Source organism: Sapajus apella, unplaced genomic scaffold (genome assembly GCF_009761245.1).
Source record: "Sapajus apella isolate SASKATOON/1434 unplaced genomic scaffold, GSC_monkey_1.0 scaffold2, whole genome shotgun sequence".
Classification (NCBI taxonomy): Eukaryota; Metazoa; Chordata; class Mammalia; order Primates; family Cebidae; genus Sapajus; species Sapajus apella.
Window position 1 is genome coordinate 20,279,094 of NW_022436942.1, and position 26,115 is coordinate 20,305,208.

The following is a 26,115-nucleotide window of genomic DNA, read 5'->3' on the forward strand; positions in this document are numbered from 1 at the left end:
GATGTCCTTTGAGGGGAGAGTCCCATTGGTCTGGGAGATTTACCTTCACTTCCCTGGAATGCCCTTCCTGCTCAAAACTGAGCTCTGACTTTTGATCCTGCGGTGATCAGGACTCCTATCATGGGCCAGATATACCCTTGGCCAGGAAAGCAGGAAAGGAGGCACTGGATCAGGGAGCAAGGGACCCCTAGGTATGACCCCACTTCCTAATCTCAACCCTTGGTAATCCCATTCTGCTTGCTCAGCCATATAGGAATTAAATACCAAAGAGATCCCAGTTATTCTATACACCAGGGGGTCATGAGAAAATACCACTCTCCACCATAGCCCTTCAGAGCAGAAGAAAGGGATGCATATTGTAGTCCCTTGGCCTTACTTTTCCATTGATTTCTCTTTCCCAATTGAGCCTAGAAATTAAACTCATATAGCCACAAAAATAAGTCTTTATTGTAAAAGGTACATTATTTAATATAAATATAATAAATATACTCCCCAAACTGCCCCCAGGAGGATAAATAATCCCGAAATTTCCCTTCCCATCTAATAAATACTCAACTTTATCATAGGTCAGCATCACAAGTCAGTCAGTATTGCTAATTTTCAATATATGCAGGTCCCATTAAAATTAATGGACTAATTAACCTGTTGGCTCACAGGTGCCTGGGGTGGTAGATTTATCTTGGCCTCACTGGGCCATGGAGATCTGAGTGCCATCCTTGAGCTGTTGGCTTTAGGGACTCAGGGTTGCCGCTCCATGGGCAAAGACACGGGCAGCTACAGCCACAAAGGCCTGGAGGCTGCGAAGGATTTTGAATCGGAGAAGGAGGCGCTGCCATGGCTGGCTGGGACTGGGGCTTGGAATCTGCTGAGTCTCCCAATGGTGACCCTCAGGCTGAAAGGACATGGGACACAGTCAGAGAAGACTCTAGAACCTTAATCCCCAACCCTCTGTCTCTGACACCTGCAAGCCCCCATCCTCCAGGCCCCTAGTTCATACCTGCAGGAGTTGGCTGAGGCCCAGTAGGGAGGCATGAAGCTGGCCCACAGGGCTATCAGGGAGCAGAGAAGGCTCTCCTGTGAAAATATCCGATCCTAGCAGCTTCTCATAAAAAATCAGACCCTGGTGGATCCTTTGCAAGCAGAACTAAGGAGAAAAGAAAGCAATGAAAGAGAACACCCTCTTCCTACTCCATTCACTGAAGACTCACCCAGTTTCTTACGATTTTCAGACACAAATTCTAGGTTACCATGGTACCAAGCCATGTTTTCAGGCCCCTCTCCTTCATGGCCCAGTCACATCCCAGTGGTACCTGACTGTTGTCCCTGAGTCCTTGGGGGTCACAGCCATCTCCACACTGGATATGGGGAACATCGTTTGTAGTCTCTTCATCTCCCTCTTCTCTTAGATGCTGGAATGGAGGAAGGGGTGAAAAGAATGAAGAAGTAAGATAAGTATTTTTGAGGCCAAAAATACTGGACCCTCCGGCCCATGACTCTCAGGAACCTTACTCTCTTGTCCTCCCTTACTCCCTGATGGCCCTCAGCCTTCCAGCTTCCACCCAAGGCCACAGTCTTCCATCACAGCCTTGGAGAGCTTGGAGAGATTCCTGTTTGGCTCCACAGGCTGCCACTCACCATGTGTCCCACTAGTGGATGTGCGCTCCAGGCCAGCATGCAGAGCTTCTGTGAGAGCTGCTGGCACTGAGCCCAGGCAGGGCTGCTGCCCCCAGGCACAGCCCTGCCCTGAGCTGTCCAGGGCAGCAGCAACAGCAGCATTACAGCTCTGCTCCCCAGCATCTTTTTGCCTTCTTCTCAAATCTGGCTGGCTCTGTGCCTTGCACTAGTCCTTGTGGAATCTCTGCCTACTTCCACTTGCTTTGAGCCTGATTCTCTCTGTTCAGTGTGTCTCTGGTAAGGTTCCCTCTGTTGTCCACGGAGTCTGTGAGCTGCTTCCTGTTGTTTTTCTCCCTTTGTCTCTGAGTCTTTTAAGGTCCCTGCATTGTAAGGCCCGCCCTTTATGCCAGCAGGTGACTCACAGCAGGTGGGATTCCCCCTCTGTGGGGAGCCCAGGTATGCAGCCTCAGTTCCAGGAGAAATGAGTCGTGTGGTTGCTGTGGCTAGAGGCCTGGGATGGGACACATGTGTAATGCTCTCCAGGAATCGAAATGCTGTAGAAGGGGCGGGGACGGCACGGTGGGGATGGGGCGAGAGGGGGAAGAAAAGTAACACATATTTAAATTAATCTGGTGTAAGTTCCTTCCTGCTTGATCTTTCCCTGATCTTTTTGCCTCTCAAAGCTATACACCTAACACACCCCAAACCTAATTTCATCACCTCCTCCCGCTTGAGGAAAAACCAAAACAGAGAAGCATTCATTCATCTCCCAATAGGATGGTGAGCTGTTTGCAATGAAGTTTGATTCCTATCTGATGCCCTCCTATTAAGAATAAACGGCCTTCTTTTTCTCAGCTGGAAATAGCATTATTTCCACTGGATGGTCCTGTTTCATAGAAGAGAATGGACATAAAGGAACTTGGAGAACTGGGAAGCAGGCCTCACAATAGAGGTTAGAAAGGCACTTGTGGGAAGAGGGTTACTGACTAAGAACCATCTGATTCTTCAAACCTAGTGGCCTGAGATTTCATAGGCTCTGTAAGAGTTGGGTGATGTTTTTTTTCAGGATACTAGTGTAAATAAGGGCTGGAAGTCCAACTTAGACATTCCAGCACCTAGCCGCATGGCCTCATTCTGATGTCATCCAAATTGTTCTGGGACCCTCCACTGGGGTCGGGGCAGTCCCAGCTTTGGACCCCATGGGCAGGAAGCCCAGGAGTTCTGGGTAGTTGAAGGTGTACAGTGTCAGTGACTCTGGCTGGTCCTTCAGCTTGTTGCATCCATGGGTAAAATCCACTGACACTGATTTCATCACCCTCCATGATGCAACATCTAGTGAAACAGCTTAGAGTGTGAGGTTGGGCGTGGGAGTATAAGGTGGTCCAAAGCCGGGACTGCCCCGACCCCAGCGGAGGGTCCCAGAACAATTTCGAAGACGTCAGAATGAGGCCATTGGTGACCACACAGCTAGCTCCCAAAGCCTGCCCCAAGAGGTTGACCCTTTTCTTCCTAGAAACTTGTCCTGAATGGAGGTCTACCTTGCCTTAGAACTATTCAAAACTGCCTAATGACACTTCTGGTTCAAATATCATGATTCTGTAGGGTATGAGCTGGGAGAAGAAAAAAATAATATAATTCTGAATTAAATCTACCCTTTAGATCATACATTTAAAGCATCAGAGAATTATCTGAGTTTGGGTGAGAAATGATTTGCCTTTCTCCCTAATGCGGGCCTTTCCAGTGCAGTGGCATCATCTCGGCTCACTGCAACCTCCGCCTCCCGGGTTCAAGCAATTCTCCTGCCTCAGCCTCCCAAGTAGCTGGGATTATAGGCACGCGCCACCACGCCCAGCTAATTTTTGTGGACACAAATAGAATAAGTAAATGGAAGAGGGCAGGATAGGGAGTTCACCTTACTTGTGTACAATGTCTCCTATGCCTTTCCCATCTCTGGTCCCCATTCTGGGAACTCTAAAAGATAACAGATGAAAGAAAGATGAAAAGGAGGAGGAAGTAGAGCCTGGGGGGATGGGATGAGAGGGACAAGGGTGAGTTGGAGGCACGGGGCTCGTCCTCTCTGTTTCACTTCCTGGTGCTGCAGAAGTTGGGTAGGAAGCAGGGTTGGTGGGGAGATTGTGGGACTGTTGCGTGGCAGGAACTACTTCCAGGGCTACATCTGACTTGGAGCTATAAGGAGCCCTTGACGTCAGCTGGGCCTAGACTGTTATGCAAATCACATTCACAAGACACTTCTAGGCATTCCAGTTGTATGCCTAGACTCCAAATCGAGTTGAAGTTCCCCCAGGTGGTTAATAATGATGGCTAATATATATCCAACTCTCGATTAATGCCAAGTACTTTGTCTAAGCACTTGTACTAAACTATTTAATTTTCACAACAACCCTTTAAGGTAGATCCTATTATTACCCCATATTACAGATGAGGAGAATGAGGTGCAGAGATAAGCAATTTGCCGAAGATCACAGAGCTTCTAAGTGGCTAGAATTCTTTTTTTTCTTTTCTTTTCTTTTTTTTTTTTTTTTTTTTAAAAAAAAAAAAAAAAAAAAAAGAACTGGGTAACAGCTCCTGTTACCTAGACTGGAGTGCAACGGCACTATCTCGGCTCACCCCAACCTCCACCTCCTGGGTTCAAGCTTTTCTCCTGCCTCAACCTCCCGAGTAGCTGGGATTACAGGCACGCACCACCACGCCTGGCTAATTTTGTATTTTTAGTAGAGACAGAGTTTCTCCATGTTAGTCAGGCTGGTCTTGAACTCCCAACCTCAGGTAATCAGCCTGCCTCGGCCTCCCAAAGTCCTGGGATTACAGGCACGAGCCACCGTGGTTCGCTTTAGTGGCTAGAATTCTAATGCAATCTATCATCAGATCCTGCATTCTTTTTTGTTCTTGGTGTTTGGGGGGTTTTGTTGAGACAGGGTCTCACTCTGTCACCCAGGCTGGAATGCAGTGGCATCATTTTGGTTCACCGCAACCTCCACCACTAAGTGATCTCTCCATTTTCAGCCTTCTGAGTAGCTGAGACTACAGGCACAAGCCACTATCAGGGCCTGGATCCTGAATTTTTTTATTTTTATTTTTTGAGACAGAGTCTCACTCTGTCGCCCAGGCTGAAGTGCAGTGACATGATCTCAGCTCACTGCAACCTCCACCTCTCGGGTTCAAGCGATTCTCCTGCCTCAGCCTCCCGAGTAGCTGGGACTACAGGTGTACACCACCATGCTTAGCTAATTTTTGTATTTTTAATAGAGACAGGATTTCACTTTGTTGGTCAGGATGGTCTCCATCTCTTGACCTTGTGATCCGCTCGCCTTGGCCTCCCAAAGTACTGGGATTATAGGTGTTAGCCACTTTACCCGGCCTGGATCCTGAATTCTTAATCATTACATTACATTGGATAGTGTAGGCGAGGTATAGTGGCTCATGCCTGTAATCCCAGCACTTTGGGGGGCCAATTTGACGTCATCCAAATTGTTGTTCTGGGACCCTCCACTGGCATCAAGGCAGTCCCAGCTTTGGACCCCATGGCTAGGAAGCCCAGAAGCTCTGGGTAGTTGAAAGTGTACATTGTCAATGACTCTGGCTGATCCTTCAGCTTGTTGCAGGAGGATTGCTTGAGCTTAAGAGTTTGAGACCAGCTTGGGCAACGTGGTGAAACCCCATCTCTACAAAAAAATACAAAAAATTAGCCAGGTGTGGTGGCCCATGCCTGTAATTCCAGCTACTTGGAAGACTGTAGTGGAAGGATCATTTGAGCCCAGGAGGTTGAGGTTATAGTGAGTGAGAGGGCCAATGCACTCAAGCATGGGGAACAGAGTGAGACCCTGCCTTAAAAAAAAAAAAAAAAAAAAAATGGCCAGGCGCGGTGGCTCACGCACCTGTAATCCTAGCACTTTAGGAGCCCAATGCAGGCCAATCACCTGAGGTCAGGAGTTTGAGACCAGCCTGACCAACATGGTGAAACCCCTTCTCTACTAAAAATACAAAAATTACCTGGGTGTGGTGGCACATGCCTGTAATTCCAGCTACTCAGGAGGCTGAGGCAGGAGAATCCCTTGAACCTGGGAGGCAGAGGTTGCAATGAGCAGAGATCACACCACTGCACTGCAGCCTGGGCAACAGAACCAGACTCTGTCTCAAAAAGAAAAAAAAAAAAAGACAAGACGAGACACATGAGCATCCATGACATAGATTATTTATCCCAGGTTATTATCATGGGTCTGTTAAGTCTTTCTCAATTTGAGACCTCAATATGGACATTTCTTAAAGTGTAGAAACTGTCTAGGTCTCTCAGCACCCACCTTTTTTAGGAGATTTTACATCTAATGACCTGCGAAGTCAAATCAAATCAGTTTGAGAGGCCATCTGTGTTTTCCTTTTGGTCTAGGCTCTAGGATCTCTGACTGGGGACCCCTACCCCTCTGAGTCCTGGAAATTTAAATTCCTGGGTCCTTTAATGAAGGTCTATTCACCAGCCTTATTGAGAGAGAAATGTTATAGAATTGAATCCTCTGCGAAGATTTTCTACCATCAGAGTCCCATTATGTGGCCTTTAGAAGCAGTAATAACAGCTGACCTAAAGTGCTCTGAGACGTCGCACAACCTGGACCGATTTCAAAGCAATCAGATATCACAAGATCCACGAATCCTTCAGAATAACAAAAGTCTCAATTTGCCATGCTCATTCCCCTCTGAGGGATAACGTCCAGCCAGCCTCAAGAGCTAGGGGAATTTGACAACCAGGGGCATCCTTTACCCAGGAATGTTACCGGGGTCGCTTGGGAGGGAACAACCACGGATGGGTGTTTCAGATGGATGTCTGTAAAGATGCAGTCACTTGAACTGTGTCAGGAGTCGGGCTCCCTCTTCCTTTTTTCTTTCCCATATCTAGAAATGATAGGAAATGCCAGCGAGTTTCGGGGACAACAGGGTCAGAGGTGGCGGTGTGGCTCACAAGCGCATTGCAGGGAGAGGGGGTGGACTACGCCCCGCTGGGAATACGCAGCATTGACTCCCAGTGCTTTGCCTTGGGTGCCCCTTATTTTAGAGTTCCTAGAGTTATAAAAAGCATAAAGTTCCGTTTCCAAGTCTAGATGTAATTTTGTTCAAGTAGACTAAAAGAGTTACTTTTTAACGCCACCCAACAAGTCCGGCGTCTGGCTGTGTTTGTCCCCATCGGCGCCCCGTAACCTCTTTTTCCGGCGCCTGCGTCAGACGCTCTCGTCCGGAGTCGCCGTACCTGGCTTCTTCTGATTGGCTCAAATGCTCCCCAGTGCCTTTCTGATTGGCTTAAGTGTGCCCCGAGCCCTTCTTGATTGGACGGCGCGCCTGGGAGTCCGGTCCTTGGCGCCGTAGTGGTTAGGTTGAGCCCTAGGCGTGGGGGAGAACTGGGGAAACTGGAATTTCCCGCGGAGCTGACAGCGCTTGCGCTCCCCCTACTCGTTCTAACTCCACGCGCTCCAAAATATCCGCCATGGAGAAATCTTGGTAATGACCCATCCCCCGTAAGCATCCCAGGAACACATCTGACCCTTGCCCCTATCCCCCTCCTCCCCACCCTCGTGGGAGAATTCTGAATAACCAATTTCTCTTGTTCCCCCAGAGAATTCTGGGTAACTAGCCGTTTCCATCACCTTCCCCTGCCCCCGCCCCAATTGTGGGTAACTGGCCATTATTGTTTTCCTCTAGAGAATCCTGGGTAGCTATTGGAGAGGATTCTGGGAAAGTGACTTCTCCCCACCCTCACCGTCCAACCCATCCTCCCCACCCCCAATTCTGGGGAAAAAGCACCTTAGATCCCTCTACCTAACTACACCCACCGCAATTCCCGCTCCCTTCACCTGATGATTCAGGGCTGAACGAGGCAAGTGAGCAGTCCGAAGTTAGAAGAAAGGGAAGTCAAGGATTAGGTTAGATAATGGGATGGTGGAGAGTACAGAGGGCCTAGCGGAGGAGAGATAGGGACAACAGTTCTACCACCTCCACCTCACTGCCTATCCCTCCCCCGCCTGCTTCATCCTTTGGCTGGCAGCCTCATCCCTCATGCCTGCCTCATCTCCCTCCTGCCCCGTAACCTAGAAGACACTAAGTACCAGTACCTGGGCCTACCCTTGACTCAGCTACCTCTTTCCCCTTACAGGCCAGGATGTCCATTCTAGGCCCACCAGTGCTGTCTTGCTGAAGGTTGGGTCAGGCATCTAAAGGGACTGTGGTAAGGGAGGGTGTGACAGCTGTGGTTGTAATCAGCTGCCATCGTCATCATGAACTTTGAGGGTCTGGACCCTGGACTGGCAGAGTATGCCCCAGCCATGCATTCTGCCCTGGACCCTGTCCTGGATGCCCACCTGAACCCAAGTCTGCTACAGAATGTGGAGCTGGACCCAGAGGGAGTGGCCTTGGAGGCTCTTCCCGTCCAGGAATCAGTGCACATAATGGAAGGTGTCTACTCTGAATTGCACAGCGTGGTGGCTGAAGTGGGTGTGCCTGTCTCCGTCTCCCACTTTGACTTGCACGAGGAGATGCTGTGGGTGGGGAGCCACGGGGTAAGAACTGTACCCCTTTGTGAGGGCTGAAAGATGTTGAAGGTCTTTATCTGGTCTTAACCCAAGGACAGCCGCTTTGCAGATAGCCAGTACTGAGGAGTTGTAGTGATGAGACAGCTGGGTCTGGTTGGAAGGATAAAGGGAGAGTCCAAGATCTAGAAATAAAGGATATATTCTTTCTCAGAAGGCATCCCACTTTTTTTTTTTTTTTTTTTTTTTTTTGAGACAGGGTCTTGCCCTGTGGCCTAGGGTGGAGTGTATTGGCACAATGTGATCATGGCTCACTGCAGCCTCAACCTCCTGGGCTCATACAATCCTCCCACTTACTCCCACTTATTCCTTTTTTTTTTTTTTTTTTTTTTGAGACAAGTCTTGCACTGTCACCCAGGCTGGAGTACAATAGTGTGATCCCTGCTCACCACAACCTCCACCTCCTGGGTTCAAGCGATTCTCCTGCCTCAGCCTCCAGAGTAGCTGGGATTACAGGTGTGCGCCACCACACCCCAGCTAATTTTTTGTATTTTTAGTTGAGTCAAGGTTTCACCATGTTGGCCAGGTTGGTCTTGAACTCCTGACCTTGTGATCCACCCATCTCGGCCTCCCAAAGTGCTGGTATTACAGGCATGAGCCACTGCACCCAGCCACAATCCTCCCACTTTAGCCTCTTGAGTAGCTGCTACAGGCCTACACAACGAAGCCCAGCTAATTTTTAAAAATTTTTTTAGTCTTACTGTGTTGCCCAGGCTGGTCTCAAACTCCTGAGCTTAAGTGGTCCTCCTGCATAGAGCTGCCAAAGTGCTGGTGTTACAGGTGTGAGCCATGCGCCTGGCTGGCATCCCACTTTTGTCACAGTTGCCCATCCAGTGTTTTGATTTGTCTTGATAATTGTACCCATCACTTAGTCTGTAGCTATCCAAATCCAATCTCTATTTCTATTGCCCCTCCTCTGTTTTCTATTTTTATTTTTATAGAATATTTAATGAATGATTCTGCATATCTTACATTGAATCATTTTGTTTTCACTGGCTGATTTTAATCTCTCTCAGAGCAGTTATCAATCTTAATTTTTTAAAATCTGTATTCAAATTGCCAATATGCTATAGTGCCCAAAGACTTTGTAAGAAATACTCTGCTGTCCTTTGTTTACTAATTTACTTCTCAGGGCATGAATTGTTTTTCCATTAGAAGGGATTAATTTTGTGTGTGTGATTCATTCAGTTTAGTAGGCAGTGTCTACTGCTATGCCAGGCACTGTGAATAAAGCTAAATAAAACATAATCCTTGCCCTCAAGGAGTTTACAGGACATCGAGGTAAAAAACATATACAAAATGGATAATTTCATGGTACTAAGTGCCAGTGTGAAAAGATGTCCTGGATGCTGGAGAGGATGGAGGAAAGTCAAAAAGGGCACCCAGAAGGAAGTAACACCTGAACTGAGTCTTGAAAGATGAGTAGAAATCAGGTGAAATAGATGGGAAAAGGCTGTCTTAGCATACGATAAACAAAGATTCCCAAGATACTACAAAGCTTGGTGAGTACAAAATGCAGGAACTACAAGCAGTTAGGATTTACTGGATTGGAAGCTGAAGAGGTAGACATTTATTCATTCAACCAGTGTTTTTTCGAGCCACATACCAGGTATCAGACCTTGCTCTAAGGTCTAGTTTTGGAATAAGCAGTAAACAAAAACATTACAATACATCAGGTCGACTAGTACTCTTAAGAAAAATACTGGCGGGTAACGGTGGCTCACACCTGTGATCCCAACACTTTGGGAGGCTGAGGCGGGTGGATCACCTGAGGTCAGAAGTTCGAGACCAGCCTGGCCAACATGGTGAAACCCTGTCTCTACTGAAAATACAAAAATTAGCCGGGTGCGGTGGTGGGTGCCTGCCAGATGCTTGGGAGCCTAAGGCAGGAGAATCGCTTAAATCTGGGAGGCAGAGGTTGCAGTGAGCCAAGGTCGTGCCATGGCACTCCAGCCTGGGTGACAGAGTGAGACCACCATCTCAAAAAAAAAAAAAAAATACAGTTGAGTAAAGAGGCTGAGGTAATGAAATGTGGGAAATGTTGCTATTTGGTTTGGTTTCATAGTATTTTGTTTTAATCTTTTTTCGTAATGACTCTTTTAGAAACAATGTTGCTGTTTTAGATAGTTGGTCAGACCCTTGCCTCTAACTCATCCTTGGACTATGTTCTTGACCTTCTATATACTGTTCTAATCAACTGAGCCATTACCTGTTCAGCAGGGTCCTTGTGAGGATAAAATGAGGTAGGGTGTACAAAAATACTGTATAACACATTAAACAAACATAAGACAGTATTATCAGTGTCTTTGTCACTAAGATTGACTGGTTCCTAGCCCTTTGCATCAGTTGCTCCTAGTCACAAAGGCCAAGCAGGAAAGGATCAAAGCTGAGCCATGTTCAGTCCCTGAGGGGCTGTAGGACGGCCCCTGCCCCTCCACTGTAAGTGTCTCTGTTGTTTTTGTCCCATATAGGGCCATGCCACTTCATTTTTTGGCCCAGCCTTGGAGCGCTACTCATCCTTTCAGGTCAATGGCAGTGATGACATTCGGCAGATCCAGAGCCTGGAGAATGGTATCCTTTTTCTCACCAAGAACAACCTCAAGTATATGGCCCGTGGGGGCCTCATTATATTTGATTACCTGTAAGTAGCTTCTCAGCTCTGGACTGGGAATGAAGATACTTCATAGGGTGGGAAGGCTAAGGGATTGGCAACTTGTAAGGCCTGGGCCCCTGAGCCTTTCCTCTCCCCAACAGGCTGGATGAGAATGAGGATATGCACAGTCTCCTACTGACTGACAGCAGTACTCTACTCGTTGGTGGGCTGCAGAATCACATACTGGAGATTGATCTTAACACTGTCCAGGAGACTCAGAAGGTACAAGCCTGGAGCAAGAAAGACCTATGCAGGGTCTGAGGCCGTTGAGGGGGCAGGGTTATGCTTGGGCTGGTAATGTGTCTGAGATGTGGGTATGACCTTTCTGTTCCTTTGGTCTGTGGGAAAAATCAATCTTCTCACTAGTTTCTCCTGCTTCCCTCTCCAGTATACAGTAGAAACGCCGGGAGTCACCATTATGAGACAGACAAATCGCTTCTTCTTCTGCGGCCACACGTCTGGCAAGGTGGCCAAGTTCCATTTCTCCTCCCACCTCAGGGCCCTGTTTCAGTAGACACTTGATTGGGATCTGCTTTCCCTTAACTGTTTTTATTTATTATTATTTTTTTATTTTTTGAGATGGAATTTCACTCTTGTTGCCCAGGCTGGGGTGCAATGGTGAGATCTCAGCTCACCACAACCTCCACCTCCCTGGTTCAAGCTATTCTCCTGCCTCAACCTCCCAAGTAGCTGGGATTACAGGCATGCTCCACAATGCCTGGCTAATTGTGTATATTTAGGAGAGATGGGGTTTCTCTGTGTTGGTCAAGTTGGTCTCAAACTCCTGACCTCAGGTGAGTGGCCCACCTCGGCCTCCCAAAGTGCTGGGATTACAGGCGTGAGCCACTGTGCCCGGCCTGCTTTCCCTTAACTCTGGGGTATACTTGAATTGGAGAGGAGGATGAGCGGAGTGAATTCACTTCCTCCTCAGTGATGTTATACTATCAGATTATTTTGCAGCCTGATGTTTTCTATGATAATAAAGTACCCTGGAAGCAAAAAGGGTAAATGAGTTCTCTCTGGAGCCCCTTCTGGCTCTGGGGTTTTCTGTTTACCTTTTCTGTGCTCTAAGAATCCATATCCTCTGAATGCCCTTTCTGTGGGGGGGAAAAAAAAAAAGAGTCCATATCCTAAAGTCTTAGTTCCTTTGGTAGGGTAGGGACCCCACAGGGTTAGGTAGGTGGCAGTTATTTTTTTCTGATAACAGAATTTGCAGATAACTGATTTTTTTTTTTTTTTAAGGTTTCCCTGAGAGACCTTCGTACTTTTAAAGTAGAACATGAGTTTGATGCCTTCTCAGGGAGTCTCTCGGATTTTGATGTGCACGGCAACCTGCTAGCTGCCTGTGGCTTCTCCAGTCGCCTCACTGGCCTGGCCTGTGATCGTTTCCTCAAGGTGTATGATTTGCGCATGATGCGTGCCATCACACCACTTCAAGTACACGTGGATCCTGCCTTCTTGCGCTTTATTCCTACATATACTTCTCGTCTTGCTATCATCTCTCAGTCAGGTATGAAGGGTATATGGGATTGGGTAGGAGGGATCGATAAGCAAAGGAGAGCTAGAACCTGAAGTACTCGTCCTGAAACCTTTTTGTTGGGGAAAGAAGTAACCTTTCATCAGGGTCCCAGAGTTTCACTTGGGTTTGGCCAGAGATTAGAGCTTTTATTTTCTTGAATGTGAGGACCTTGGAAAAAGGTAAAGTAGGCAAAATAACTGTAGAATTACTGTTTGATGAGTAGCAAACCATTGGTGGTTTATGGGAAGGCATCAGGTGGCATTCTGTCTCTAGGCATGGATTTGGGGCCCATCTTGCCCCGAAATCAGGGGACTGGGTAGGAAGGGCATAAGAGTATGGCTCTCTTTCACTTTCTAGGGCTCAGTGGGTTTCTTCCTACTTTGCAGGGCAGTGCCAGTTCTGTGAACCCACAGGCCTGGCCAACCCAGCAGATATCTTTCATGTGAATCCTGTGGGGCCTCTGCTAATGACATTTGATGTGTCAGCCAGCAAGCAGGCTCTGGCCTTTGGGGATTCTGAGGGCTGCGTGCACCTCTGGACTGATTCCCCGGAGCCTTCCTTCAACCCCTACTCCCGTGAGACTGAGTTTGCTTTGCCATGTCTCGTGGACTCACTGCCTCCTCTGGACTGGAGCCAGGACCTGCTGCCTCTTTCCCTCATCCCTGTCCCGCTCACCACTGACACACTTCTCTCCGATTGGCCTGCTGCCAACTCCGCTCCAGCTCCCAGGTTGTACCCTACATCTGGGCCAAAAGGTGGGAGGGAGGGAGAAGGCCAAGATATCAGAATTCTTTGCTAGCCTTGTTACTATTCTACTACTTCCCTGATTTTTGTCTACCTTAAGTATTTTCTTTTTTTCTGGACCCTTGGGGATTGGGGAGTGGAACGGTGTACACCGCAACCCTTTAAGCCCTAGAACTATACTGGATTGTAGGCGAGCACCACCCGTGGATGCAGAGATTCTGCGCACCATGAAGAAGGTGGGCTTCATTGGCTATGCACCCAATCCCCGCACCAGGCTACGCAATCAGGTATGTTCAGAGTGGAGGGTCAGTCCCTACCCCAGCTCACTGAAGTTTATCCTGTCTTTTTACTGTACTAGGTAAATGCTTTTTGGAACCTATCAAATTGATGGAACTATGCTAGGTGTTAGGGAGGATTCAAAGATAGAGAAGCTAGAGTCCTTGCTCTTAGAAAATTGAATATTTGGTTGGTGAAGATAAGACATAGCCATATCAGAAATTATGTTCTGTTGTTAAATACTGAAGGAATGTTATAAGCGTTTAGTGCCAGAGCTTTTTGGAGAGAAAGTGTTACTCTGGGCTAGAGTGGCCAAGGAAAGTGTAATGAAAGAGCTGGGTATTCAGCTGGAAAGGTGGGATACAAGTTAAGTAGATAGTAACAGAGGAGAATATTCAAGATGAGAGAACAGTGTTAGTAAAGGTCTCAAGAGGCATAAATGCAAAACACATGTCTGAGGGGGACTATATGAGTATACCAGTCTGGCTAGAGTAGCTGTTGGTATTGGGATACAGTAAGAGATTAAAGTTAGAGTGGCGAGGGAGGGTAAAAAAATAAAAATAAAGTTAAAAGTGGCCAGATTGTGAAGCTTTGAACACCATTGTATAATAGAGGAAGTAATGCACAAAAAGCAGCATTCTGCAAAGGTTAATTTGGCAGTGTTGTGCTGGACAGCGTGAATATAGGGAAACCAGCATGGTCGCCATGACAGTTGTCCAGCTGTGATGAAGCAGAGTGATGGCAGTGGAAATAAAAAGGAAGCAGCGGATGCTGAGAAAGCTATGAATATAGAAGGTTCAGGACTTGGTGGCTATTTCAGCATTGGGATAAATGAGCGTGAAGCCAAAGATGACAAGACACCCAACAAGGTTACCTCGTCTTAAAATTCCTAGATACCTTACCGACTCAAGGAGTCAGACAGTGAATTTGACAGCTTCAGCCAAGTCACTGAGTCTCCAGTAGGACGAGAAGAGGAGCCACATCTCCACATGGTTTCTAAGAAATACCGCAAGGTGCTGAGGGATATCAGGGCCTGTGGGATGTGGGGAAAGGTACCCTGGGAAGAAAGTCATATGAGAAAGGATTGAAGTACTCAGTCAGGAGGCCTTCAGCTACCACCCTGGACCCAGGAGGGAGGTTCTAGGAAAGGCTATGGCTACTAGAAAGATTGGGACTCTGAGGATATCCTTGCTTGCTCAGACTATTTCTGCCTTAGGTGACCATCAAATATTCCAAGCTAGGGCTGGAGGACTTTGACTTCAAACACTACAATAAGACTTTGTTTGCTGGATTAGAGCCCCACATTCCCAATGCCTACTGTAACTGCATGATCCAGGTAAGGGTTGGGTATTCCTACAACTTGAAAGTGCCTACTGCTTTCCTTCTTCCCTATGGCCGCTCGACCCCTGCTCTTTCCAGGTCTCCTCAGCCATGCTCACTTTACCATGGTCTCCTCTACAATTCTTTCTTGCCTCTACACCTTTCAGGTCTCCTCTGAGCTCCACTGATTTGGTGGACTCACTGCTCAGTGGACCCCTGCTGTGTATTTTCCACCAGCTCACTTAACCTCCATATTTCTCCTCATCCCCATGCCAGTTTCCTGCATCAGTTCTTCTGCTCTTCCTTCCAGGTGCTCTATTTCCTGGAGCCTGTACGCTGTCTAATTCAGAACCACCTTTGCCAGAAGGAGTTCTGTCTGGCATGTGAGCTGGGCTTCCTCTTTCACATGTTGGACCTCTCTCGTGGTGACCCTTGCCAGGTCAGTACCTGGAGACCTGAGACACTTAAAATGGAAGGGGAAGGAAAGTGGACACAAAAGAGAAAATAACCCCTATCCACCAACACACTTCCAGGGCAATAATTTTCTTCGGGCATTCCGTACTATTCCTGAGGCCTCAGCCCTTGGTCTGATCCTGGCTGACTCAGATGAGGCTTCAGGCAAGGGTAATCTGGCCAGGCTCATTCAGAGGTGGAATCGCTTCATTCTCACTCAACTGCATCAAGATATGCAGGAACTGGAAGTACCACAGGCTTATCGAGGTGCTGGCGGCAGGTATGAAATCAGGATAGAAATAGTTAATCCCATCATGACAGGCCCCTCTGATTTAAAGGGTCTCCTAACTTCTTCAATGTGCAAATGTCACCCTCTCCACTCTTAGCAGCTTTTGCTCATCGGGGGACTCTGTTATCGGGCAGCTCTTCAGCTGTGAGATGGAGAACTGCAGCCTCTGCCGCTGTGGCAGTGAGACCGTGCGAGCCTCATCCACCCTGCTTTTCACGCTCTCCTACCCTGATGGTAGTAACAGTGGTATACCCTGCAGCTCAGTTGGGAGGGCTCCCACAAATGTCCTGTAACATCAGGGAGAGGGTGTTGGGGGCTAACTGTGGGTAGAAAGGAGAACCAGGAGTAAAGCATTCAATTTTCCCTCAGATAAAACTGGGAAGAACTATGACTTTGCTCAGGTGCTGAAGCGAAGCATCTGCTTGGACCAGAATACACAGGCCTGGTGTGACAACTGTGAAAAGTACCAGCCCACGGTGAGTGGACTGTTGGACTGGACTAGAGTCCTGTTCCTGCCATGTTGGGGATTCAGCCTCCATCCCATATGGGGCTGGCTGTGTCAGCACTGCCAGCCAGGGATCTCTGGGGGAGTGAGGAATTCCAGTTTGAGGATGCAGACCCAAGTTCCTGTCCAGACTCCTTTTCCTGTACATTCCTGCCATTCTTTTGTTTGTTTCTTCCTCTCAGATTCAGACCCGCAACATCCGCCATCTGCCAGATATTCTTGTCATCAATTGTGAGGTGAACAGCTCAAAAGAGGCCGATTTCTGGAGAATGCAGGCTGAGGTAAGGACTCAGACTAGAAACAGGGCTTCAGGAATACTTTTTAATTTTATCCCCCTTCTGATCTTCACATATGATTATGTTCCTGAAGAATTGGATGTTTCTCTTCTATGTTCAGGTTGCCTTCAAGATGGCAGTAAAGAAACACAGTGGGGAAATCTCCAAGAACAAGGAATTTGCTTTGGCTGATTGGTAGGTGCTGTCTTGGGAGTTGTCAAAGGATGGAACTGCCCAGTGGCTCCTCTTGTCACTGGCTAGATCTCTTTCAGAACAAATTTCCAATTCTTCTAACCTGATAGGAAGGAACTAGGGAGTCCAGAGGGTGTGCTGGTGTGTCCCTCCATTGAGGAGTTGAAGAACGTCTGGCTTCCTTTCTCCATTCGCATGAAGATGACCAAGAACAAAGGGCTGGATGTTTGCAATTGGACTGATGGGGATGAGATGCAGGTTGTTGAAAAATTGGGAAGAGGAAAGGGAATAAGGGAGAGAAGGTGGGGCAGAAGGTAAAGGAGGGCAGGGGGAAGGTAAAACTTAGCAAAGGGAAAAGGAAGAGAATAAGGCCTAGTATTTACTGGTTAGGGGATTTTCCATAGTCACTCAGTTCAGTGTTGGGGTCATAGATGGGCTAGGATGGAGATATAACCCACCCTGGTCCCCCATCCCCTATACCCCCAACTCCCTGTCCTCTGTCCCCGTTCCCCTCCCTTCCCCATCCTTGAACCTAGCTTAGCAGCCTGGGTACCCCCCTCACAGTGGGGCCCAGCCAGGGCAGAGGAGGAGCATGGTGTCTATGTTTATGACCTGATGGCTACTGTGGTACACATCCTGGACTCACGCACAGGGGGCAGCCTGGTGGCTCACATCAAAGTTGGAGAGACCTACCACCAGCGCAAGGAGGTGAGTGAGGTTGTAGAGGGCAGGAACACTCCTGGGATAGCCATAGTGAGTCCCAGGTCTGTCCTTGAGTCTGAGACAGTGGTACAGCCATCACTTTGTATCATCACAGTCTGTCTTTGTATTTCCATAGGGCGTTACTCACCAGCAGTGGTATCTGTTCAATGACTTTCTTATTGAACCTATTGACAAGGTTAGTTGCAACATGTTCTGTTTCTTCTTTAATTTCCCCTTTTCCTAGCATCCTTGTCTTTAGGGACCTATACAATGCCAGGCAGATTCAACAGAGAGGAAGGAAGGAATCCTCAGGAATAAAAACAGTAGCAGTTAGAAATAGCACCTGGAAAAAAAACTAGCACCTGAGTCCTGGCCTCTCTCTGAAAAGGGAAAAGGAAAAAGGGTGATATACACTGGCCATAAGTGCTTTTTCTCTTCTATAGCATGAAGCTGTGCAGTTTGACATGAATTGGAAAGTACCTGCAATCCTTTATTATGTCAAACGGAATCTCAATTCCAGATACAACCTGAACAGTAAGTGGTACATAGTAGATCCAAGTGTGTGGGCAGTTTAGATTGGGCTTCAGGATGAGATCTGGGGCATTGTTTGCAAGTACTTGGGATTGGTAACCAGTGTTAATATTTCTGGAGATGCTAAAGAAATTCCTGCTTTTTAGACCTTAAATTTAGAAGTGGGAAATCCAGCCTGAGCAACATAACAAGACCTCATCTCTTCAAAAAATTTTTTTAATTAGCCTAGTGTAGGCCAGGCACAGTTGCTCATGCCTTTTATCCCAGCACTTTGGGAGGCTGAGGTGGGTGGATCACTTGAGCTCAAGAGTTTGAGATCAGCCTGGGCAACAGGCTGGTTGCAGTGATCTCAGCTGAGTGAGCCGAGATCACTGCAACCTCCACCTCCCAGGTTCAAGTGATTCTCCTGCCTCAGCCTCCTGAATCGCTGGGACTACAGGCATGTGCCACCATGACTGGCTAATTTTTTGTATTTTTAGTAGAGACAGAGTTTTACCGTGTTAGCCAGGATGGTCTTGATCTCCTGACCTCATGATCTGCCTGCCTCGGCCTCCCAAAGTGCTGGGAATACAGGCATGACCCACCATACCTGGCCCTCTGTGGTCTTTTCTGTTTTTTTTTTTTTTTTTTTCTAGCATATTTCTTGATAATTTCCTGATGTGACCTGCTCTGTCTACCTGCCCCATTCATCAGACATGATCTTTATTCTTACATGCTTTGACTATTGAGGGATCACAGAGTAGACCCAGAGTCTACAATCAGCCACCCTGGGCTTCTCTCCCCTGGTCTCTTCCCTATCGAAGCCCTGTGTCCTCTGCATTCTTCCTTCCAGTCAAGAACCCTATTGAGGCAAGTGTCTTGTTGGCTGAAGCCTCACTGGCACGGAAGCAGCGGAAAACACATACTACCTTTATTCCACTGATGCTGAATGAGATGCCACAGATTGGGGACCTGGTGGGTTTGGATGCTGAGTTTGTCACCCTTAATGAGGTAACCAAGACCAAAAGGATGGGGCACTGGAAGAGAACTCTGAGGATATTAGGAGTTGTAAGCATTTCTCTGATTTTCTTATTAACTCTTCTCATGTAGGAGGAAGCAGAATTACGCAGTGATGGTACCAAGTCCACCATTAAACCAAGCCAGATGTCAGTAGCCAGGATTACCTGTGTTCGGGGCCAGGGACCCAATGAGGGTATCCCCTTCATTGATGACTACATCTCCACCCAGGAGCAGGTATTAGGATATGGAGATGCAAGTGAGGCACACCTTGGTGCTTATGTACAGTGCTCAAGAACCCAGGGAAGAGTGGTAGGGGAAAACTCCACCTCACTTCCTGAAAAAGACTTGTCCTTTTCTCTATTCCTAGGTGGTGGATTACTTGACTCAATACTCGGGTATAAAGCCTGGTGATCTTGATGCCAAAATCTCATCCAAGCACCTAACAACTCTCAAGTCTACCTACTTAAAGCTTCGTTTTCTCATTGACATTGGAGTCAAGTTTGTGGGTCATGGCCTGCAGAAGGACTTCCGGGTCATCAACCTGATGGTTTGGCAGGGCTCTTTTAAGAGTCTTATTTTGAGGGTGGGCCCCTCAGGGTATACATTGTGCCTTTAGAAAATGGGGAATTATAGATCCCCTACCTTAAGTCTCTCCCTCTTTTATCCTTGCCAGGTGCCCAAGGACCAAGTCCTTGATACTGTCTACCTGTTCCATATGCCTCGAAAACGAATGATTTCCCTGCGATTCCTTGCTTGGTACTTTCTGGGTGAGTTGCTCTGCCTTGTAGGCGCCTGTGGTGCACATTAAGAGCAGAAGCAGCCATTTAAAAAACAAAAAAAAAGAAGTCATGTCCTTTGCAGCAACATGGATGAAGCTGTCGGCCATCATATTAAGTGAATTAACTCAAACAGAAAATCAAATACCACATATTCTCACTTATAAGTTGGAACTAAACCATGAGTACATACAAACATAAGGATGGAAATAATAGACACTGGGCCTCTAAAAGGGGGGAATGATGGGGGAATGGGGACAGTTGAAAAATTATGTATTGGGTACAAAGTTTACTATTTGCATATTAGGTATACTAGAAGCCCAGTCCCCACCAGTACATGATATACCCACGTTATGAACATGCACGTATACCCCAAATCTAAAAAAAAAAGCATGGCAGGGGGGGAAGAAAAAGCAGGAACAGTGTTAGAGGATAAAGTGGGAGTAGGGGGGACCCTCAGTTAGTGGCGACAATTACTCATGGATTTAATTAACTTCAGTATCCCTTCTGTGCACTGAGGAAGGTGTTTGAGTTTCCCTTAAGGGCAGTCAGGCTTTTTAGTTTTCTGGAGTCAGTTGGGAGTGGGGAGACATGTTCCTCCTTCCCTTTGCTGGGTCCCAAACTATTCCACCTTTACTTACCCCAGACCTGAAGATTCAAGGGGAAACCCATGACAGTATTGAGGATGCCCGCACAGCCCTTCAGCTCTACCGAAAGTATCTGGAGCTAAGCAAAAATGGCACTGAGCCTGAGTCTTTCCACAAGGTGCTCAAGGGTCTTTATGAGAAGGGCCGAAAGATGGACTGGAAGGTGCCAGAGCCTGAGGGCCAAACAAGTCCCAAGAGTAAGACCTGGGATGGGACAAGGGAAACTGGACTGGGTGGATTTTGTATTTTGTTTGTTTGTTTGAGACAGGGTCTCACTCTGTTGCCAGGCTGAAGTGCAGCAGCATAATTACAGCTCACTGCAGCCTCGACCTTGTGGGCTCAAGTGATTCACCCACCTCGGCCTCCCAAATAGTTAGGACAACCAGGCGCACACCACCACACCCAGCTAATTTTTGTACTTCTTGTAGAGACAGGGTTTTGCCATGTTGTCCAGGCTGGTCGGAACTCCTGGGCTCAAGCAATCCATCCACCTTGGGCTCACAAAGTGCTGGGATTACAGGCATGAGCCTGGTGCCCCCAGTTGGGTGGATTTTGAGTGCATATATGGAGAACAGCACTTAACAGTTTACAAAGCACTTTATCCTCCTAATATTCAGTGAAATAGATTTTATAGAAACTCTCCATTAACTATAATGTCCTCTTGCCCAAGTCTAAAATGTTCAGGGAAGGTCCATGCCCTTTTTTCTCTTGCATTTTTCCTTCATAGGAAGTATGAGAAGATGCTTTTTCTCTATCAGCTTGAATCATGCTTTTGGTTTTGTCTCTGACAGATGCAGCTGTCTTCTCCTCAGTGTTGGCGCTCTGACCTACCCTTCCCAAAGAACTCCTGCCCTCTCCCTTTACTGTTCTATAGTCCCAGAACTGGGAGATGGCTTCTTAAGTTGGCTATACCTTGTCCACTTCCAGAATTGGACGTGCTCAGGGTCTACAGATGGTGCTATTAATAGAACTGGAATACAGCAGAATTGTTGCAAAGGTTCTAGGAGCCAGATTCATTCCTTCTTCATCCTTTGCAAAACAGTGGTACAGAAACAGAGTCTAGAATTGACCCAGATGGAAAGTAATTGGTGTTCTTAATATCCTGGGTGACTAATATCCAGGCAAAGAAGCTCCTGGAGCCAAAACTGTCAGTTCCTAGCTGGCTAGGAATTGAAGTCTTGAACAGTGACAGAGGATACCACAGTAGTTCAAGACTTAGCACAAGTCACCAGCTGCTTCAGGGATGCCTGGAGGGGCCAGCATGTAGAGTGTTGGTGGCCCAAGCAAACTAGTGTTGCCAATACCGTTGCCAAAAGGGCCTTTGGATCCTGAACAAAGCTTGGCTGCTGGCTTCATTTATTCCTGCCGACAGCTGAGAAGCATTTGTCTTCCATCCCACTCTCCTCTCCCAAGTTTTGTTCTGTTTTTTAAAAATTTGTTGTAAACTGCATGTTTTATAAAATAAAAACAAAATATTATCTTTTGTTATTTATCTCATTAGAGAACTGCTAGTGTTCTCTGGTTTCAGTCTTCCTCTCCTTCCTTTGTATGAAGGTAAAGGATCGGAATCCAAAGTTATGGATGTGGGAAAGGGTATAATTATTCCTTTTGTGGACAATGCTGGGTCTTTGCTAGTAGCTGTCCGGTACCCTAAGTCAGACTGTTGGAAGATGTACGGAATGGTTACCCCGTTAATTGTGTAAGCCGCCAAACTACAGGTCCCAGTACAGTTTGAGACCTGTAGTTGCTCACAAATATCAGTCTGGTGCCGCGGTGCGTCCTGGGAGATGTAGTTTCCTGTGTATTGAAACCTGGGCTGCTAGCTGGCCTGCAGCGCACCGTTTTGAAGGTCCTAGCCCACCTGGGCTGGCTTAAGCGCACGCTTGGCCAATCCCACTCAGCATGCCCGGGCTCTGTCTTCGCTTCAGGCCACTCCTATTCTCCGGCTGACCCCTGGTGGTCACGTGGAGCTGTTCGCCACGCAAGTCTGGGTCCTTCGGCGATCGCCCGGGGTCCTTGCTGTCCGGGAGCCGCTCCTAAGCTGCCTGTTCGCGCGAGAGTTTGGAGGGGCGGGTTTGGGGTCGGTGTCTGATTGGGGCTCTCACCGCAGCACACCCGAGACCCGCTTAGATACCAGTTAGCGCCCGGGGAGCTGGGTCAGGCGGTCGCCGGGACACCCCGTGTGTGGCAAGCGGCGAAGCGCTCTGGAGAATCCCGGACAGCTCTGCTCCGCGCAGCCAGGTGTAGTTTCGGGAGCCACTGGGGCCAAAGTGAGAGTCCAGCGGTCTTCCAGCGCCTGGGCCACGGCGGCGGCCCTGGGAGCAGAGGTGGGACGGACGCGGGCGGCAAGGCGCTGGGCGCTGAGGGTTGGGGATGGACGAGAGCGAAAGAAATGGCGGAGTTCTTAGAAAGGGGGCTGGTCCGTACTGGTAATCACTTACGGGCTGGAGGTGGGGATGCAGGAATCTTCGGTGCAGAATCCAAATGGGCCCTAGTTATTGAATGCTCTCCTCGCTGGCCTCCTGGCCTGACTGAGGGCTCCCTGCCGGCAGTTCCCCGGTGCCTCAGTTCTCACGTAATCGCCAGCTTACCTCCCGTAGCTGCCACAAAGCCCCGTGAGCCCTAGGCATGCAGTGCTAAAGTACCAACACTTAGGGCCTTACCCATCCACGTAGTGTCTGGGGCTGAGCCCCAAGTCCTGAGCTCTCGCTCTCACCCACTGCCCTGGGGGAATCGGAGCCTTCAAGCGCTGCAACAGAGAAGCCCTTTTGTGTCCCGGCCATTTCCTGGAAAGTAGAGCCAGAGTCACAGTGAGGCCTTTGAAAGCTTTGGGGTGAGGAGTGGGTGGGGTGGGGGGGTAGGGAAAAATGGAGTTGGCTTCTCACATTTATGTTTTATGACCTCTCAAACCCAGGTGGAGCGACCCCATTACAATAAAGATGAAAGGCTGGGGTTGGCTGGCCCTGCTTCTGGGGGCCCTGCTGGGAACTGCCTGGGCTCGGAGGAGCCAGGATCTTCACTGTGGAGGTAAAGCACAACGGGAAAAAGAACTGAAGGAAGTAGAGCCTTGGGAGGGCATGAGATCCAAGAACTGGGAGAAGGATGAATGGAAATCCTGGGTTGATCCCATTCTCCTCCCACCCTACCCCCTTCCCTATCCCCTGCTCCCATTCTCTCCTCTTCTGCCAGCGTGCAGGGCTCTGGTGGATGAACTAGAATGGGAAATTGCCAAGGTGGACCCCAAGAAAACCATTCAGATGGGATCTTTCCGGATCAATCCAGATGGCAGCCAGTCAGTAGTGGAGGTAACTGTTACTGTTCCCCCAAACAAAGTAGCTCACTCTGGCTTTGGATGAGAATTCAACTGCTTAAGGACCTTTGTTTAATAGAAATGAAGAAAACAGACCCAGAGAGATAAAGGTTTGGCTCTCTCTCATTTAGAAGCTGCAGCGTTCTACCCCATGCACTTGCATCCTGGCTGTAAACCTTAATACTTTGTTTCTGCTGTAGAATTTGTTAGCAAACAGGGAGTCCTGATCACTCCCCTTCTCTACATCCACATGACTCATGTTTTTAATGTAGCACTGTGGTATATATACAAATATCTGTTCAGAAAAGAATAAAAGTATAGAAATCTGAGTCAGAGCTAAAAATAAAAAATGAAAAAAACAAAGAATAAAAGGTCTTATCCTCGTAATTAGGAAATTTATTTTAGTCAAAAACAACACACGTACACAAAGCTGTATCTAATAATCAATATATAAGGGAATGTTAAGATTACGGTGCTAGCCTGGGAATTATGCCAAAATCCCATTTCTGCAAAAAAATGCAAAAGTTTGTGGGGCATAGTGGCATGTGCCTCTAGTAACAGCTACTTGGAAGGCTGAGGTGGGAGGATCACTTGATCTCAGGAGGTCAAGGCTGCAGTAAGCCACGATGCTGTCTCAAAAAGAAAAAAAAAAAAAAAAAAACCAAAACCAAAACCATGGTGACTCACACCTGTAATCCCAGCACTTTGGGAGGCTGAAGCGGGCGGATCACCTGAGGTCAGGAGTTCGAGACCAGCCTGGCCAACGTGGAGAAACCCAGTTTCTACTAAAAATACAAAAAAAAAATTAGCTGGGCATGGTGGCGCATGCCTGTAATCCCAGCTACCCAGAAGGCTGAGGCAGGAGAATTGCTTGAACCGGGGAGGCAGAGGTTGCAGTGATCTGAGATCGCACCATTGCACTCCAGACTGCACAACAAAAGTGTCTCTGTCTCAAAAAAAAAAAAAAAAAACAAACCTAGCACTTTTGGAGGCCAAGGTGGGCAGATCACCTGTGGTCAGAAGTTCAAGACCAGCCCGGCCAACGTAGTGAAACTCCATCTCTACTAAAAATACAAAAAATTAGTGAGGCGCAGTTGCGCACTCCTGTAGTCCCAGCTACTTGGGAGGCTGAGGCAAGAGAATTGCTTGAACCCAGGAGGCAGAGGTTGCAGTGAGCCAAGATTGTACCACTGCACTCCAGTCTGGTTGATAAGAGCAAAACTGTCTCAAAAAAAAAAAAAAAAGGTTATAGTGCTTTAATAGCTGTTGTCCACGGAGCCTATACTACCTCTTTAATACTATGCTTACTGAGGATATTGGTCTGAATTTTAAAAAAATTATTATTAATGAGAACACATGGACACAGGGAGGGGAATGTCAGACATCAGGGCCTGCTAGTAGGTGGGGGCTAGGGGAGGGATAGTATTAGGAGAAATACCTAATGTAGATGACAGGTTGATGGGTGCAGCAAACCACCATGGCATGTGTATACCTATGTAACAAACCTGCATGTTCTGCACATGTATCCCAGAATTTAAAGTATAATAAAATTATTATCTTAATCTATAGGAATTAAAAGTATATAAGCTGGGCATGGTGGCTCACGCCTGTAATCCTAGCACTTTGGGAGGCTGAGGTGGGTGGATCACCTGAGGTCAGGAGTTCAAAACCAGCCTGACCATCATGGTGAAACCCCATCTTTAAAAAAAAAAAAAAGTATAAGTTGATCAGGGTTAATCAAAGAATTCTGTTTATAACTTGGATCTAATGATAACTGTCTTGTTTCTTAGAGTTGTACAATGAGGTAAAATAAAATCATACATTCGAAACTACTACCAAGTATGGTGGCTCATGCCTGTAATCCCAGCACTTTGGGAGGCTGCGGCAGAGAGATAACTTGAGCCCAGGAGTTCGAGCCTGGGCAAGACCTTGTCTCTACACAAAAAATACAAAAAATTAGCCAGGTGTGGTGGTGTGCAGCTGTGGTCCCATCAGCTCTGGAGGCTGAGGTGGGAGGATCACCTGAGCCCGGGAAATCTAAGCTGTGGTGAACCTCAATCATCACGCCACTGTACTCCAGCCTGGGCAGCAGAGTGAGGTCTGTTTCAAAAAAAAAGAAAAGAAAAGAAAGTACTTTGAAACTATACAAATATACCATACTAATTAAAAACCGAACTAGGCCAGGCACAGTGGCTCACGCCTCCTGTAATCACAGTACTTTGAGAGGCTGAGGTGGGCGGATCACCTGAGGTCAGGAGTTTGAGACCAGCCTGCCCAACATGGTGAAACCCCATCTCTACTAAAAATACAAAAATTAGATGGATGTGGTGGCGCATGCCTGTAATCCCTGCTACTTGGGAGGCTGATGCAGGAGAATGGCTTCAACCTGAGAAGTTGAGGCTGTGGTGAGTGGAAATCACGCCATTGCACTCCAGCCTGAGCAACAAGGGTGAAACTCCATCTAAAAAACAAAACACACACACACACTAATTAAAAATTAAAATCAGTTAGGGAAAGCATTTTTTTTTTTTTTTTTGAGACGGATTCTCACCCTGTCACCCAGGCTGGAGTACAGTGGCGCGATCTCAGCTCACTGCAACCTCTTGGGTTCAAGTGATTCCCCTGCCTCGGCGTCCTGAGTAGCTGGGCTTACAGGCACATTTTGCCACACCCTGCTTTTTTTTTTTTTTTTTTTTTTTTTTTTTTTTTTTTTTTTTTTT

General features: G+C 47.5%; 3 protein-coding genes across 8 annotated transcripts in view; 2 read left to right on the forward strand and 1 right to left on the reverse strand.

Moving 5' to 3' along the window:
- Positions 1–425: 425 nt before the first annotated feature.
- On the reverse strand, positions 426–2,384 carry IL23A (interleukin 23 subunit alpha). Its single transcript, XM_032290688.1, has 4 exons — positions 1,636–2,384; positions 1,311–1,409; positions 998–1,144; positions 426–892 (listed from the first exon to the last, which is right to left on the reverse strand). Exons 1-4 carry the CDS (start codon positions 1,795–1,797, stop codon positions 731–733), a joined length of 570 nt encoding a protein of 189 aa, XP_032146579.1. The 5' UTR covers positions 1,798–2,384; the 3' UTR covers positions 426–730.
- Positions 2,385–6,928: 4,544 nt separating this feature from the next.
- Positions 6,929–21,587, forward strand: PAN2 (poly(A) specific ribonuclease subunit PAN2). 6 transcript variants are annotated; one of them, XM_032290698.1, is made up of 26 exons: positions 6,929–7,119; positions 7,772–8,174; positions 10,676–10,845; positions 10,959–11,079; positions 11,246–11,323; positions 12,100–12,367; positions 12,763–13,105; positions 13,311–13,407; positions 14,290–14,409; positions 14,613–14,732; positions 15,027–15,155; positions 15,250–15,449; positions 15,556–15,704; positions 15,828–15,934; positions 16,146–16,244; positions 16,360–16,433; positions 16,541–16,688; positions 16,995–17,138; positions 17,269–17,328; positions 17,576–17,666; positions 18,496–18,653; positions 18,753–18,896; positions 19,030–19,209; positions 19,336–19,429; positions 20,085–20,282; positions 20,877–21,587. In XM_032290698.1, exons 2-26 carry the CDS (start codon positions 7,893–7,895, stop codon positions 20,909–20,911), a joined length of 3,609 nt encoding a protein of 1,202 aa, XP_032146589.1. In that variant the 5' UTR covers positions 6,929–7,119; positions 7,772–7,892; the 3' UTR covers positions 20,912–21,587. The 6 variants fall into 6 exon arrangements, 5 of the variants coding, with proteins under 5 accessions (XP_032146589.1, XP_032146619.1, XP_032146611.1 ...); XM_032290728.1 differs by having other exon boundaries at positions 15,556–15,692; XM_032290720.1 differs by having other exon boundaries at positions 15,559–15,704.
- Positions 21,588–21,889: 302 nt separating this feature from the next.
- Positions 21,890–26,115, forward strand: part of CNPY2 (canopy FGF signaling regulator 2) — a 6,202-nt gene continuing 1,976 nt past the window's right edge. The window contains exons 1-3 of the mRNA XM_032290760.1: positions 21,890–22,412; positions 23,000–23,112; positions 23,275–23,390. Coding sequence (XP_032146651.1) covers positions 23,025–23,112; positions 23,275–23,390 — 204 coding nt within the window. The 5' untranslated portion in view covers positions 21,890–22,412; positions 23,000–23,024. The remainder of the gene's footprint in view (positions 22,413–22,999; positions 23,113–23,274; positions 23,391–26,115) is intronic.

Bases quoted from the DNA above. Each gene is read 5' to 3' on its own strand.
- PAN2 (XM_032290698.1), top strand. From the start codon at position 7,893: ATGAACTTTGAGGGTCTGGACCCTGGACTGGCAGAGTATGCCCCAGCC. The intron at 11,324-12,099 runs GTGGCCAAGTTC...TTTTTTTTTAAG, and splicing joins GCGGCCACACGTCTGGCAAG to GTTTCCCTGAGAGACCTTCG. The intron at 15,935-16,145 runs GTGAGTGGACTG...TCTTCCTCTCAG, and splicing joins GTGAAAAGTACCAGCCCACG to ATTCAGACCCGCAACATCCG.
- IL23A (XM_032290688.1), bottom strand. From the start codon at position 1,797: ATGCTGGGGAGCAGAGCTGTAATGCTGCTGTTGCTGCTGCCCTGGACA. The intron at 1,410-1,635 runs GTGAGTGGCAGC...CCTCCATTCCAG, and splicing joins ATCCACTAGTGGGACACATG to CATCTAAGAGAAGAGGGAGA. The intron at 1,145-1,310 runs GTACCACTGGGA...TTTTCTCCTTAG, and splicing joins GACTCAGGGACAACAGTCAG to TTCTGCTTGCAAAGGATCCA.